Source organism: Salvelinus sp. IW2-2015, linkage group LG9 (genome assembly GCF_002910315.2).
Source record: "Salvelinus sp. IW2-2015 linkage group LG9, ASM291031v2, whole genome shotgun sequence".
In the NCBI taxonomy this organism is placed as follows: Eukaryota; Metazoa; Chordata; class Actinopteri; order Salmoniformes; family Salmonidae; genus Salvelinus; species Salvelinus sp. IW2-2015.
In genome coordinates, this window is record NC_036849.1 from 17,444,889 (window position 1) to 17,459,432 (window position 14,544).

General features: G+C 43.8%; 1 protein-coding gene across 1 annotated transcript in view; it reads right to left on the minus strand.

The window, feature by feature from the left end:
* Positions 1–14,544, minus strand: part of LOC111968724 (echinoderm microtubule-associated protein-like 5) — a 62,106-nt gene that overhangs the window by 10,553 nt on the left and 37,009 nt on the right. Inside the window, exons 5-23 of the mRNA XM_070445183.1 lie at positions 14,171–14,356; positions 13,155–13,290; positions 12,317–12,518; positions 11,580–11,717; positions 11,111–11,367; positions 10,614–10,826; positions 10,332–10,499; positions 9,545–9,651; positions 9,284–9,402; positions 8,867–9,053; positions 7,672–7,777; positions 7,151–7,244; positions 3,875–3,975; positions 3,582–3,775; positions 3,189–3,300; positions 2,877–3,004; positions 1,954–2,095; positions 1,678–1,830; positions 916–1,047 (exon numbers count right to left, since the gene is read on the minus strand). Of these exons, the coding sequence (XP_070301284.1) occupies positions 916–1,047; positions 1,678–1,830; positions 1,954–2,095; positions 2,877–3,004; positions 3,189–3,300; positions 3,582–3,775; positions 3,875–3,975; positions 7,151–7,244; positions 7,672–7,777; positions 8,867–9,053; positions 9,284–9,402; positions 9,545–9,651; positions 10,332–10,499; positions 10,614–10,826; positions 11,111–11,367; positions 11,580–11,717; positions 12,317–12,518; positions 13,155–13,290; positions 14,171–14,356 (2,875 nt within the window). The remainder of the gene's footprint in view (positions 1–915; positions 1,048–1,677; positions 1,831–1,953; positions 2,096–2,876; positions 3,005–3,188; positions 3,301–3,581; positions 3,776–3,874; positions 3,976–7,150; positions 7,245–7,671; positions 7,778–8,866; positions 9,054–9,283; positions 9,403–9,544; positions 9,652–10,331; positions 10,500–10,613; positions 10,827–11,110; positions 11,368–11,579; positions 11,718–12,316; positions 12,519–13,154; positions 13,291–14,170; positions 14,357–14,544) is intronic.

Genomic DNA, 14,544 nt, shown 5'->3' on the forward strand with positions numbered 1-14,544 from the left:
GTCATTGTATTAAGGCTAAAAGTGAAAAGTTGTGTAAAAAAAAAAAATGTACTTAAGGCTTTTCACAAATCCAATCAGTTTTCCACATACAGTGGGGCAAAAAAGTATTTAGTCAGCCACCAATTGTGCAAGTTCTCCCACTTAAAAAGATGAGAGAGGCCTGTAATTTTCATCATAGGTACACTTCATCTATGACAGACAAAATGAGAAAAAGAAATCCAGAAAATCACATTGTAGGATTTTTTATGAATTTATTTGCAAATTATGGTGGAAAAAATTCAAAAAATTCAATGTCATTTTGCCCACTGGGTGGTGTTTTGTGCTGGAAAACTGAACGGATCGAGCGTTGTACTTCAACTCTTACCCATAGATAGAAAGGCAAAAAATATTTTGGCAATTACATTTTTGGGGTGAAGCTTGCATTCAATTGCCACTCCCTGTTGCACACAACAAGCTTCCATTCCCCCTTTCAAGAGGGGATTTATAGCTGATTTAAGATTAAATCATCAACCCTCTTACGGTCAACCCCATTACTTTATTTGGCACTTGATAGGCACTTATATAGTCATTTTCTAATTTAACCTCTTCAGATGGAAAAACGTGTTTTTAATGAGGTTGAACATGTGCTCTTTATGACAGAAAGCTCAAATGAGGTGAAATCAAAAGATTTTACACTTCTCAAAAGGCACTGAATCGGTGGAACAACCCAGTAGCATTATCATTATCATTCAGTTATCACACTTGGAATAACTAAAACGACTATTACTTTACCTGGAGGTTTAAAATGTATTTCCACACATTGTGAATGAGCCAACAATAAGAATAGCCTGAAATACAATGGCATTGGTCCAGGTCAACTGTTACCTGCAAAGGTCACTGCCACAATCAGTGTAGTTGTTTGACCAACATGTTTACCTCTCTTGTCCCAGTCCAGATGGGTGATATAGTTGAGGGACCCCTTACACACCCCCACCCTCTTGCTGCTCATCACATTATAGATGTCCACAAAGCTGTCACCTGACGCCACCGCCAGGTACTTCCCTGCACCTGTGTAAACACAGCAGCCATGTTTCAAAAGGGTTTCCTTATCTGTTGTTACAAGTCTGTCAGGCCTTCTGGTCAGCAGCCAAGATAACAACACAAATAAAATAAACTCTGACAACAAAGAGTACTCCATATTTACAGTATGTATACGGACGTCACAATTCTTTCGAAAAATAAAACTACTATCTGCCAACACATTGAACAGTGTATAAGAGTGCAAACGTCTATATTGTATAGAGAAGCAATTAGAAGCACTATCAGTGATGTGTTGGGAAACTGGATCCTTAGCATTGCAGACTAAGGTTAACTGGCCATGAGATAGAGAGTTTAGTTTCTAGGTCTCACTTTATCCTCCCCCACTACTCTCTTCCCACTCAGACAGACTGTGTCTCTCTCTGCCTGGCCTTGTTACATACATCAGTGTATTTGGGTCAAGCCTGCAGCAATACCTCTTCTCACAGCAGGGGAAAATATGAATACCTGGCAATATCTCATATATTTTTTCTCTTTCTTTTTAAGACAAAGTAATTTTTTACACTTTGTCTTTATTTCTTCAGGAAAGAATATGTGGAGGGAATTTGTAGGGATGGAGGGATGAGAGGAGGGAGGGATGGAGGGAGGACAATGTCTGACCTGGTGAGAAGCGTATGTCTGAGATGATATCCTTGCGGTGGTGGAAGGACACTAGGTCCTCCAGGGTGTCTGCGTTGACGATGAGGAAGCTTCCGTCATTCAGGCCTACCGCCAGGGCCTTGCCCTCAGGTGAGAAGCAGCAGCAGCGCCCCCCTATGGAGGAGGTCAGTTAGTACCTCAGAGAGCAATGCACCTAATGACTATAAGAATGCACCACAGAAAGGAAAAAAGGAAGTGAATGAATGTAGCATAGACCTTTCTATTTGAGTGACTCACCTTTCTTGAGCTTGCGTACAGCCAGCATACAGTGGCTGGGGGACAGGTCCCATATGCGCAGGGTTTTGTCATCGCTGACAGTGGCACAGAGAGGGAGATGGGGATGAGTGGCCAGGCCCCATACCTCACCCTCCATGTGACCCTGTGGACCCATCAAATAGACAATACCATTCACTCAGTGCAACTCAATTCAATCTAATCAAGGTACGACAGAGAGGGGTTAGGAACCACATTTTATATCTTCTAAATAAAATATGTGATACACTTAGTAAAATAAATACATGGACTACATGTCTAGCACAGCGTAGCATTTTGCGAACACGCATCCATATTTGTTCTGAGAATTCTTAAGTGCACAATGAAAATCAATGGAGGAGCCGAGCAAACAGAAGCCTCAGAGCTCATTCCATATGTTTCTGTTGCTCGGCTTCACCCATAAGAAATTGCTCATTTGCTCTAGAGCATTTCACAAGAAAATCAATAACATTAGATCTGGGTTTCCTATGGGTCAAATGAGGCCTGGGGAGATAGTAGAAGCACTTGTCTTTGCAAAATTAATTTACAAAATTAAAAGACTGCAGGGCTCATTCATCAGTATTATAAACAGTTTCTGCAATGTTATTCCAGGTACTGTACAGTATAACATAGCTCTACAATGGTTTCCAAAGTGAAGAGACAGTTCCCCTCACTGCCAGTCTCTCAGTACAACCTTCAACCCAAAATAATGTGCCCCCAGCTGACGCCTTCATTACTGACACCTCATTGGCTCCCACCTAACCAAGCTACAAAAACCAGGCTGCCACATCCCCGCCAGCCTCAGTTAAGCACAGCTGGTGCCTGTCGTGTGTGCTGTTCATTGTGACATTTGTGACAGACTGTTGACTTTATAATTACACTGTATGTAACTCTGTGTAACCGCTCACCTGGACCAGCAAGGTGATGGGTCCACTCTTATCCACCTCCAGAATCTCTCCGTTCTTTGTCCCCACCAGTATATAACCATGACCAAGTGATATGGCACGTATGGAAGGGTTGTCCTCCAACAGTAACCCTATAGAGTGGATTTATAGGATAAGGACTTAAATTTAACCAGGGGCAGAGGAAGCAATCTTCATTAAAGCTAAATGGATTGAGTGTTTAAATGGATTTCCACTGAATGGTTCCTTTGGCGTTGGAGCTATGAGCCCAGTTTGTAATGTGATTGGCTTCACGGCAGTGGTAGGGTGACCTTTTACCTTTGGAGCCTGGAGCGAGGACTGCTCTCTTGATGGCGTACGTCTTGAGGCATCTCTCAAAGGTGTCATCCCACAGAGCTACTATGCCGTCCTTCCCTCCTGTCACAAATCCCTACAGAGTGGGACATAATGAGAGAACAGGAGATAGATTAGAATATATTTTCTTTAATCACTCACACTGCATCATTGTATAAAACTGACATCTGAAAGAATACAATCCTACTCTATTCATTGACAATACTACACCGTCAGAATAGTAATAGCAAAAACAAAGAGAGAAACAGCGAGAGGGGAAGAAAGAAAGAGAGACACAGAGACAGAGAGAGAGGTGTCATCTCTATTTCACATATTCAAATGGCCAGTGTTTAAACCCCTTCCTTTCCCTTCCAGTACCTTCTCCAGGGCGTGCATACTGAAGACTGGGCCATCATGGGCTTTGACTGTCTTTACCAGGAACATGTCTCTCCAGATACAGATGTCTCCTGTGCACGTCCCCGAGAACACCATCTCCTCTGTCCAGCCATACACAGCACACATCATTGTCTCGGTCTTCCCCATATTGCCCTTACGCCCAATCAGACCACCACCTGAAAGAGAGGTTGTGTCATTAACTCACATGACAACACATCACATCATTCTTTGAGACATTGCTGAGTCAACTTTTGTTTAACTTTGGGGTCTCTTACCTGCTTTATGCCAGAACTTCATATGCTTTACCCCTGCTGTGATGAGCTTGTCTGAACAGTATGGATTCATTTTTATGACAAAAATCTTATCCTTGCTTCCCCTAAAAAATGATTGCAAACATTGCATTAATTCCATTGCACAAAAATACATGGATCTGAAATAGAAGTGGAATACACTTAGAAGACAGTTAGTGTACAGGGAATCATATTACACCCAATGCGTCTGCACAGTTTGGCTGCCTCCCTCCCATATGAACAATAAGGATCAGTGGCCTTTCCTGTCTGATCCAATGGAGCGTAGTGCACACTGGGCTGGGTCCATAATCACTGGCCTTTGTGCTGCTGCATCACTACATGGCACTCACTGAGGCCAGAGCAGTACTGATACCTACTTCATCTCTCTATCCCTTTCAAGCTTTCTCACTCTCCTTCTCTCCCACTATTTTCCCTCCCCGTCTCCTATCGGTTTCCTCCCCCGCTCATCTTTCTTCCTCCCCCGCTCATCTCCATCTTTCTCTCCTGCCCCCTCTCCCTCTAGTCTATCTCTCTGCCTCACCATGCTCCTCTCCCAGCGGAGGACTAGGCAGTGCAGTGCACAAGGCAGGCTCTGTCAGGCCCCATTTACCTCTGCCCGCCTCACTGCACTGTCCACCAAGGCCTGCAAAGGAGATTAGTGCAGCTCCAAGCTGTCTCTGAGCTGCCACGGGAGCACAGTACACAACAGCTACAGCACGCAGGCTCTAACTAGCCTGATAGAATTCCAAAGGACTATTTTACCGCTATGAATATCAAGTGCAAAGCCATAGAGAAATAAGACCAGCATTGGGAGAAATCAGAGCGTCCATATAGATGCTAGACAACCATATTTGAATTCCTGGATATTTGATATTTGCTAGTTTGAATTGCCATTCGATTTTACATAATTTTCTTTTTTTAAATGGCCACTTTTAATTTGAGATTATACTCACAGTGAATGTAGCCTAAACCCAGGTTGAGATGGATGGACCAGAGATCTGCACCAGACATACACTTTAATCATTCAGCTGTGAGTTGGCAGGGCCAAGTGTTCTCTATTCAGAAAGGAACAGCTTTAAGAGTCTGCAGGGTGGTTCCCCTCGCTCCCCTCTTCACAAGAACCTAGGACAGTGCAACTATATCAATGTTGCCCTCATATAAACATGTCCACATTTAAAGTGGAGGTGCTCAAGCTGTCTAGGGAATTAAAGGGAAGGTTTAGATCAGGAGCAATGAAGTACTTGTTGTTATTCTCTTGGCTCCGGAGCTTGTACAATGGCCAAGGGATGGTTGTGATGCTGGACATTGCATGACTGGACATTGCATGACTGGACATGTATTTTTGTGAATCAGTGTGGGGGTGGATAACTGATTTATGGTGCAGGAACTACTGACCGGATCATAGCTTGTGGACAAAGACCTCTCATTTACATGAATAATACCAAACTGAATCTGGACCAAAACTAGTATTATTAGGTCAATCTACAGTAACAGTCAAAAGTTTGGACACACCAACTCATTCAAGGGTTTTTCTTTATTTTTACTATTTTCTACATTGTAGATTAATAGTGAAGACATCAAAACTATGAAATAACACATGTGGAATCACTTAGTAATCAAAAAAGTTTAAACAAATCGAAATATATTTTATATTTGAGATTCTTCATAGTAGCCACCGTTTGCCTTGATGACAGCTTTGCACACTCTTGGCATTCTCTCAACCAGCTTCATGAGGTAGTCACCTGGAATGCATTTCAATTAACAGGTGTGCCTTCTTAAAAGTTAATTTGTGGAATTTCTTTCCTTCTTAATGCATTTGAGCCAATCAGTTGTGTTGTGACAAGGTAGGGGTGGTATACAGAAGATAGCCCTATTTGGTAAAAGACCAAGTCCATATTATGGCAAGAACAGCTCAAATAAGCAAAGAGAAACGACAGTCCATCATTACTTTAAGACAGGAATGTCAGTCGATCTGGAAAATTACAAGAACTTTGAAATGTTTCTTCAAGTGCAGTTGCAAAAACCATTGAGCGCAATGATGAAACTGGCTCTCATTAAGGCCTGCCACAGGAATGGAAGACCCAGAGTTACCTCTGCTGCAGAGGATAAGTTCATTAGAGTTACCAGCCTCAGAAATTACAGCCCAAATAAATGCTTCACAGAGTTCAAGTAATAGACACATCTCAACATCAACTGTTCAGAGGAGACTGCGTGAATCAGGTCTTCATGGTCGAATGCTGCAAATAAACCACTACTAAAGAACACCAATAATAAGAAGAGACTTGCTTGGGCCAAGAAACACGAGCAATGGACATTAGACCAGTGGAAATCTGTCCTTTGGTCTGATGAGTCCAAATTTGAGATTTTTGATTCCAACCGCCATGTCTTTGTGAGACGCAGAGTAGGTGAACGGATGATCTCCGCATGTGTGGTTCCCGCCGTGAAGCATGGAGGAGGAGGTGTGATGGTGTGTGGGTGCTTTGCTGGTGACACTGTCAGGGATTTATTTAGAATTAAAGGCACACTTACCCAGCATGGTTAACACAGCATTTTGCAGTGATACGCCATCCCATCTGGTTTGCGCTCAGTGAGACTATCATTTGTTTTCAACAGGACAATGACCCAACACACCTCCAGGCTGTGTAAGGGCTATTTGACCAAGAAAGAGAGTGATGGAGTGCAGCATCAGATGACCTGGCCTCCACAATCACCCGACTTCAACCTAATTGAGATGGTTTGGGATGAGTTGGAAAAGCAGCCAACAAGTGCTCAGCATATGTGGGAACTCCTTCAAGACTGTTGGAAAAGCATTCCAGGTGAAGCTCGTTGAGAGAATGCCAAGGGTGTGCAAAGCTGTCATCAAGGCAAAGGGTGGCTACTTTGAATAATCTAAAATCTAAAATATATTTTGATTTGTTTAACACTTTGTTGGTTACCTCATGATTCCATATGTGTTATTTCATAATTTTGATGTTTTCACTATTATTCTACAATGTAAAAAATAGTAAAAATAAAGAAAAACCCTTGAATGAGTTGGTGTTTCCAAACGTTTGACTGTTACTGTATATATATCATGAGCTAACTCACTGAGAAACATTTTCTAGTCTTGTTTTTCATCAGTAAGTGGAGCGTTCCTGAAGTATGTCAACCCTTAGGACTTATCTTGAGCTTTGATGTCTCTAGTCTGCCTATTGAGGAGACACCTGCTGAGATCTGAATGGATCATCTGAGATGCCATAACAGCTACTGTACTGTACTAACCTGATGGCTGAGAGCTTCTCTCCCTTCCTCCAGTCCCAAAGGACAATGGTGTGGTTGTCATCCAGCCCGACCGAGGCCAGCCGCTTGCCATCCGCTGAGGAAGAACAACAAAACACAACCTCATTCAATTCAAAATTCACACAGAGAGCCTCTCTATTTACTCTTGTTTTGTGAGGAACAGTAAACTAGCCTGGTATAGGTTTGATCCATGGCAGGTAATGGCAGCTACGCCTCTGTCTGTGGCCAATTATCAGGAGAAAGATGAGAGCCTTTGCCTTGATGCTGCCAGCCTGCCACAGTACACAGACTATCTCCATAAAAGGGTTGTTCAGCGCGATGCTTCTAAATTGGAACACATTTCAACTCGCCCATTTCCTGTGTGAAGGAAGAGTTATTTTTCTCCATGGCTGACTGAGAATGTCAGGCTAGGTTAAAGCAATAATGAGTTGTTGTTGTGTTCAATGTGTTACATTATCTGGAGAGTGTACGGAAAGCATCTGTAAACAGCCGTGGGGTACTACCTGAGAAGTCTAGGGCACACACTCCCAGCTGGTGGAATCCTTTCAACACAGACATGGGTTTCAGCATCTCTGTGTCCCATATATGGATGGAAGAGTCTCGCCCCACCTGGACAGACAGAAGAAACAATTAGCTTCCACTCATCCACAGCAACTTCCACACCCACACAGGGCAAAGCAACAGTTCCAGGTCAGTGTTAGCAGTAGGACATTATCTTTAGTTACTTTGCACCATAAGCATATACAGAAGACCCTCCAGCTCCCAAAGGCATCTTTAGAGGTCAGCCTCTGTACCCTTAGGCCCTAGCTACTCTATCCCAGTCTCTGAATATATATAACAAAATGTAATCTACCACCTAAAAGGGGAAAAAGGTATATACGTATATATACAGTATATACACACACACACTACACTACCGTTCAAAGGTTTGGGGTCAAATTGATCAGAAATACAGTTCAGAAATTGTTAATGTTGTAAATGACTATTGTAGATGAAAATGTCAGATTTTTAATGGAATATCTACATAGGCGTACAGAGGCCCATTATCAGCAACCATCATTCCTGTGTTCCAATGGCACATTGTGTTAGCTAATCCAAGTTTATAATTTTAAAAGGCTAATTGATCATTAGAAAACCCTTTTGCAATTATGTCAGCACAGCTGAAAACTGTCGTTCTAATTAAAGAAGCAATAAAACTGACCTTCTTTAGACTAGTTGAGTATCTGGAGTATCAGCATTTGTGAGTTTGATTACAGGCTCAAAATGGCCAGAAACAAATAACTTTCTTCTGAAACTCGTCAGTCTATTCGTGTTCTGAGAAATGAAGGCTATTCCATTCGAGAAATGGCAAAGAAACTGAAAGTCTCGCACAACGCTGTGTACTACTACCACCTTCACAGAACAGCACAAACTGTCTCTAACCAGAATAGAAAAAGGAGTGGGAGGCCCCGGTGCACAACTGAGCAAGACAAGTACATTAGAGTGTCTAGTTTGAGAAACAGACGCCTCACAAGTCCTCAACTGGCAGCTTCATTAAATAGTACCCGCAAAACACCAGTCTCAACGTATTTCTGATCAATTTCATGTTATTTTAATGTAATAAAAATTTGCTTTTCTTTAAAAAATAAGGAAATTTCTAAGTGACCCCAAACTTTTTAACGATAGTGTATTTATTTCATTGTTAGCAGTGCTACCTACCTGGCCTGTTGCTACAAAGTCCTTGAGGGGGTGTATGGCCAGGCACAGGATGTCATCGTCATGGCCCATGTAGAAGCGCTGGGTGTTCTGCTGTCGATTGTACACCACCCCCACGGCCGCCACGTGGTACACTATCTCCCCTGTCTGGGTGTAGAACAGGTTGCTCCTGCAGTCGAAGCCTCTGTAGCTGGAGCACAACAACACAGGAAACAATGAGGAAGAACACAGCGTTCACATTTTGGACCTTTTGGCTGTGGGGTTTTGTTGGTAGAAAAGATGGTTAGATAAAGACTATACAGATGTTGAATTATTGTGTGTGCTTTCCGGTTTGCTTGGTGTGAGAACATTTTACACAGGTTATGATTTGTTTGTGTTATGTTTGGCGGTGGTATGTGGTGCTGCCTGAGGTCTCCTAACCCGTGGATGAAGTGTAACTTCACCCCGCTCCCTGGTGTTCTCTCTCTTTTCTTCATGGCCATCGCACGGTGCTTCTCCTTGGACTGCTCTTTGAGCTGAGGTAGATCTTCTTTGTAAACCTGGACATGGAAATACAATATAAAGCATTCAACTCTCTGACATCTGTTAAGGTTTTTACTTAATCTAATATGGGTTGTTTTTCATATGCAACGTTCATAATGTGTCATTTTCAAAGAGGAGAGCAGGTGTTGTGTCGCTAACCTGCCGCCGATATGTGAGCTGTGTCTCCTGCTCGATCTCTGAGTCCATCTCAGGCACGTCTGACTGGTCCGAGTCCGACTCCTCACTGTTGGAGTCGCCCAACGTCTCTGCAGGAGAGAAGAAGACGACTTCATCAGATCTATTCTACCACCCAGATGCTCCCACAACAGTGTGTTTAATAAGGTTAAACACACTAATCCAGAACTAGTAGACAACCAGTATTGAGTCCCATTTCAGACAAGACCAAGATCACAAATGGGTGAAGATGACAGCTCATATTCATCAAGCAAGCCTTTGAAAAGTCTTAAGTGGTGGACTGCTTGCCCCGTTCCACAGCCCTATTACTCAGACTGAGACATAAAAATACTGATGCAGTGAAACTCGGTTGGCCGTGCCAAGACCAGGCACTGAGTACCCCTGGCACCGCTAGGCTTTGACTTGCTGGGTCCATTAGGAAAATGAAATGGAATGGCAGTTAGTATGTGGTTTAATTTCACAAAGCGCAGCACAGCTCTGTCTAAGACCATTTAGTTGAGAAACATGACTTACAAATGAGGACAAGGTTGTAGGAGCTGAATACAAACACAAAAGTTATCTTCCAGCTAGTATCACTTCAAATGTATACTTGTGGATCTATGACCTAGTGTAGAAAGCTTTTACCTGGGATAAGGAACATCATTCAAGGGGAAGGGTCACGGAGTCTACTAGACTTGTCTGCACTTCAGAGTCATATTCACATTGGGGTAGAATAGAATGGGGCAGTCATCGAAATAGGACAGTCATGTACCTTGAGGTGCTATGTGAAGAGCTTCTTTCGACTTTCTGTCTGAAACAAACTTCCACTGGAACACTGAGTGGTCAGCTCCACCAATAGTTATCACCCACTGGTAGTCATGTGACCACCTGGCATTGGTTATATGGGCAGAGTGACCTAAATACTTTTTAAACTTTGCCCCTGGGATAGAGAGAAGAGTAGTTTTTCGTTAATTTGTAAATGCATAAACATCACATGAACGAATTGATTGACAACATCACATCAACGAACAAAGGAACCAATGGAAATCCTTACCTTTTCTTACACACGGGTACCGTAAAAGCTTCACTAATCCATAATCATCTGCTGTTACTAAAACTTGATTATTAAAGTTGGCATCAACAGAGTTGATGTCATTGATCTCTGAGTATTTGGGCCATATTCCGTTGACCTCGGGGCCCAACACACACGTCCATGAGGACCACTGCACCAGCTTCAACTCTTCCCTGTTGGTGACCTCTTTACCGCCTGTGTAGAAAGACAATAATAACTCCATCATGTGCAAGTAAAACATCAAATGAGCAGCACATTAGTCATCATGACATCTTGTCTCATGGCCATACGTCACTGTTGTCACAGCAAAGCATAAAGTACATGACACACATAGCAGCAAAATATAATTAAGCAGCAAAATATAATTAATAACGGTGAGGTAATGACACAAGAGAAATCCTGACTTCCTTCCCATAGACAGCAAGACTCTTCACAGTGTCATTTATCTACATGCCGAGACGTCTCATTGACAGACTTACTTGGCATCCTGTAGAAGAGCCTCTTTCTGTTGCCGTCATTGGTCTGCAGATACTTGCTGTCTGTGGACCAGTCCATGTGTGTGATGAAGCTAGTGGAGCCAATGCACTCTCCCACCTTCTTGTACCTCTGCACCACGCTGTAGATGTCCACAGAGTTATCATTGGAGCCCACGGCCAGGTGAGCTCCATCAGGAGAGTACTTCAGCTCATGGATGGCCTCCTTCCTGTCCTTGATGTGGACCACCTCTGTCATGTCTCTGTGGAGCGGGAGAGCGTTACTGGAAAGGTCATTCAATACATTCTTTTAATAACCCTCATTGAATTAAATTGAATATCCATGCATTCACTAACTGGCATATTGTTAATGAGTAATGAAATTGCAAACAAAAAAGGAAGTTAACATGAAGTTCATATACCAAGCTAATCAGAAAGAACTAGAAGTGCCCTTTGACATCTGCCCTGTACTCACCTGACCCGTAGGACAGTAAAGGAGCCGTCCTTCATGCCCAGTGCCAGGTGAATGCCGTCTGTGCTCACAGCTGCACAGCGAATAGGCTCCTCCATATTACAGCGAGCTATCAGCGCATGATCTATAAGGCTCCATATTCTACAGAGGCGGGAGACAGAGACAGAGGGAGACACAGAGGGAGAGACAGAGGGAGAGAGGAAGAGATAGAGGGATAGACAGAGACAGAGGGAGAGACAGAGACACAGAGGGAGAGACAGAGACAGAGACAGAGGGAGAGACAAAGGGAGAGACAAAGACAGAGGGAGAGACTGAGACAGAGGGAGAGGGATAGACAAAGGGAGAGGGAGAGACAGAGACAGAGACAGAGGGAGAGACAGAGGGTGAGACAGAGACAGAGACACAGAGGGAGAGACAAAGGGAGAGACAGAGGGAGAGACAAAGGGAGAGACAAAGACAGAGGGAGAGGGGTAGACAAAGGGAGAGACAGAGGGAGAGACAGAGACAGAGGGAGAGACAGAGACAGAGACCGAGGGATAGACAACTTTGTTAGCAATCACGTGGGTCCAATTCCCTCATGAACCATTTAAGTACCTGAAGTGAATGTGTGTACCTATATGTAAACATTTATTTGGATATACCAGATAATTTCAGTGACTGCATTTGTGTAAGGGACACTGTGGATATAATAAGTATAGACTAGCCCTGGAGTTTGACAGTGGTTGTGCTTGGTCACCCACCTGACAGAGCGATCATCACTGCCGGTCATGGCCAGGGGCTTGGTGGGGTGCACAGCCAGCGCCCACAGCTCTCCTTCACAGTGACCCTGCATGATGAGGAAGGGCTTGGTGCGATCGTGGACCACCACCTCAAAGATCTCACTGTCCTGGGTGCCCACCAAGATATGATCCCCCCGCCAACACACGCTGCGCACTGACAACCCTGTCAACACACACATGCATGCACAAACAGTTAAATGGATAAAAACATGCAGACAGACACCCACACACAGAATAGCTGTAACAAACAGAACAAGACATAGAAGGAATACAAGATGACTACACAATATGGTGGTTGTTATGGAGACAGTATAGTTTGCTGTCTCTTTGGTAAGTAAATGTAAGAAGGAATGAAAGTATACATATATTCATACATGTATACATATTAATATACGCACATACAGTAAATATGTAGGCAACACTTTGGGCTGAAAAACCAACAAGTGGAATGGAACAATATAATACAGGGACTTCTATGCACATAAGGACAGGGGTAGTACTCTGATTGTCCAGTGCCCTGCGCACTGTTACCCACCTCTGCTATTTTCACCTCTAGCTACTGTTAGGCCCAAGACCACAAATCAAACAAAAGAAAGAAGAAAGGAAAAAACTATTAGTGACCTAGAATACATCCTCTAGATGTAATAGAAAAGAGTCTAGCGGTATACAAAAGGCCTGTACTAAAGAACAACATGAGAAGAACACCCTGGTTAATTTATCCACTCAGTGCACATTGACATCCTGTGGACTGGCTCTGTGTGGGAAAAGAAGATGAGAAGAGGGGGGAGTTGTATGTCACCTTTATATCCCTGGTCTGTTTCCCTGAGATCGATGACAGTAATTGGTTTGAAGTTGAGATCCCATAGCCGGACGCAGCCGTCCCGGCCCCCGGTGGCAAAGCCCTCTTCACAGGCATTCATGCTGAAAATCCCTGACTGGAGGAAATGACAGTCTGTCAGTGGGGATGTGCACAATAAATGAGCAAGACAGACTTGCGGTACAGCAACTAGCAACAGCTCTGCTGCAGCAGACACGTCTAACAAGGCTTTCACAATTATACCGTTGCTGCTGCGTGAAGAGATTAACAACGGTGCATTACATAAAGCGTTTGAACCATCGTTTTGTTCCTCATAGCTTTTTTATTGGCAGGCTCCAGGAGCCGCCTGCTGTGGAACACAGTGATTGGCGGGAAGGATTCCTGTGGTTGAGCCAGCCAGAAGTCTCTTTGGAGTGCAAACCACAGACATGGACCACAGTAGAGTCCCCTCCCCCACCCGACCAACCCTGCATTCAGCTGTTGAGCTCACAGATATAATTTAATCCCAAGTGGTAAACTGCTGATCCTTTCCACTGAGCAAAATAAAAGAGAGCCACAGGGGCTACATGGCACACCGTCACCTTGCTAAACATGTCCTCTAGTATGCTTTCATCAGTCAAAATTAACAAAGCTCTATGGATGGAGGAGTTGTTCAGTCGCAGGTGTGTGAGTTGAACATGGATGATGACCTGTTTAATCATTCACTGGATGGATCTAACGATAGCACTAAGGTGGGTGTAGGCAGGCTGGCAGTGTGATTGAGTGAGTTTTGTGTCTGAATGTGAATGCAGCTCTGTGGCAGATGTGTGGGGGCTGGCTGTAGGGGAATGAAAACCAGCCTGCGCATGAGCCGCAGAGCATGACATCTCTTGATCTGAGAGAGCCTGCTGCTTAGCATTCCCTAAGCTACAGCCCACTACTGACGCATAAACAAGAGACGCCACCAGGAAGTGTGGCAGAACTAAGGCTGGTTGGAACCAGCTACCACACACACTTACCCCGTGGGCCCCTTGAACTGTCCGGATCAGGTTGATGCCCTTCCAGACGTAGATGTCCCCGTTCAAGGCACCTGAATATGTGACCTCATCTCTGGCACAGGCCAGACAGAGGATGGTCTGGAGATCTCCCGTTTTGCCAAAAACTCCTCGCTTAGGGGTCAGGGCGTTGCCGCATAAGCTCCAAAACTGAACCCAGAAACATACATGGGAGACAGGAGAGAAGAATGAGTTTAATGTGGTGGTTAATAAATAAATAAACCAACTCATCGGTCACTGAGAGTCTTACATTAATAATATCATTCAATACTTGATATGTTGGATTCACGTCTCCATTTCAACAAAAAATACAAGTTAAAGCAGTGGTCACTTCCACT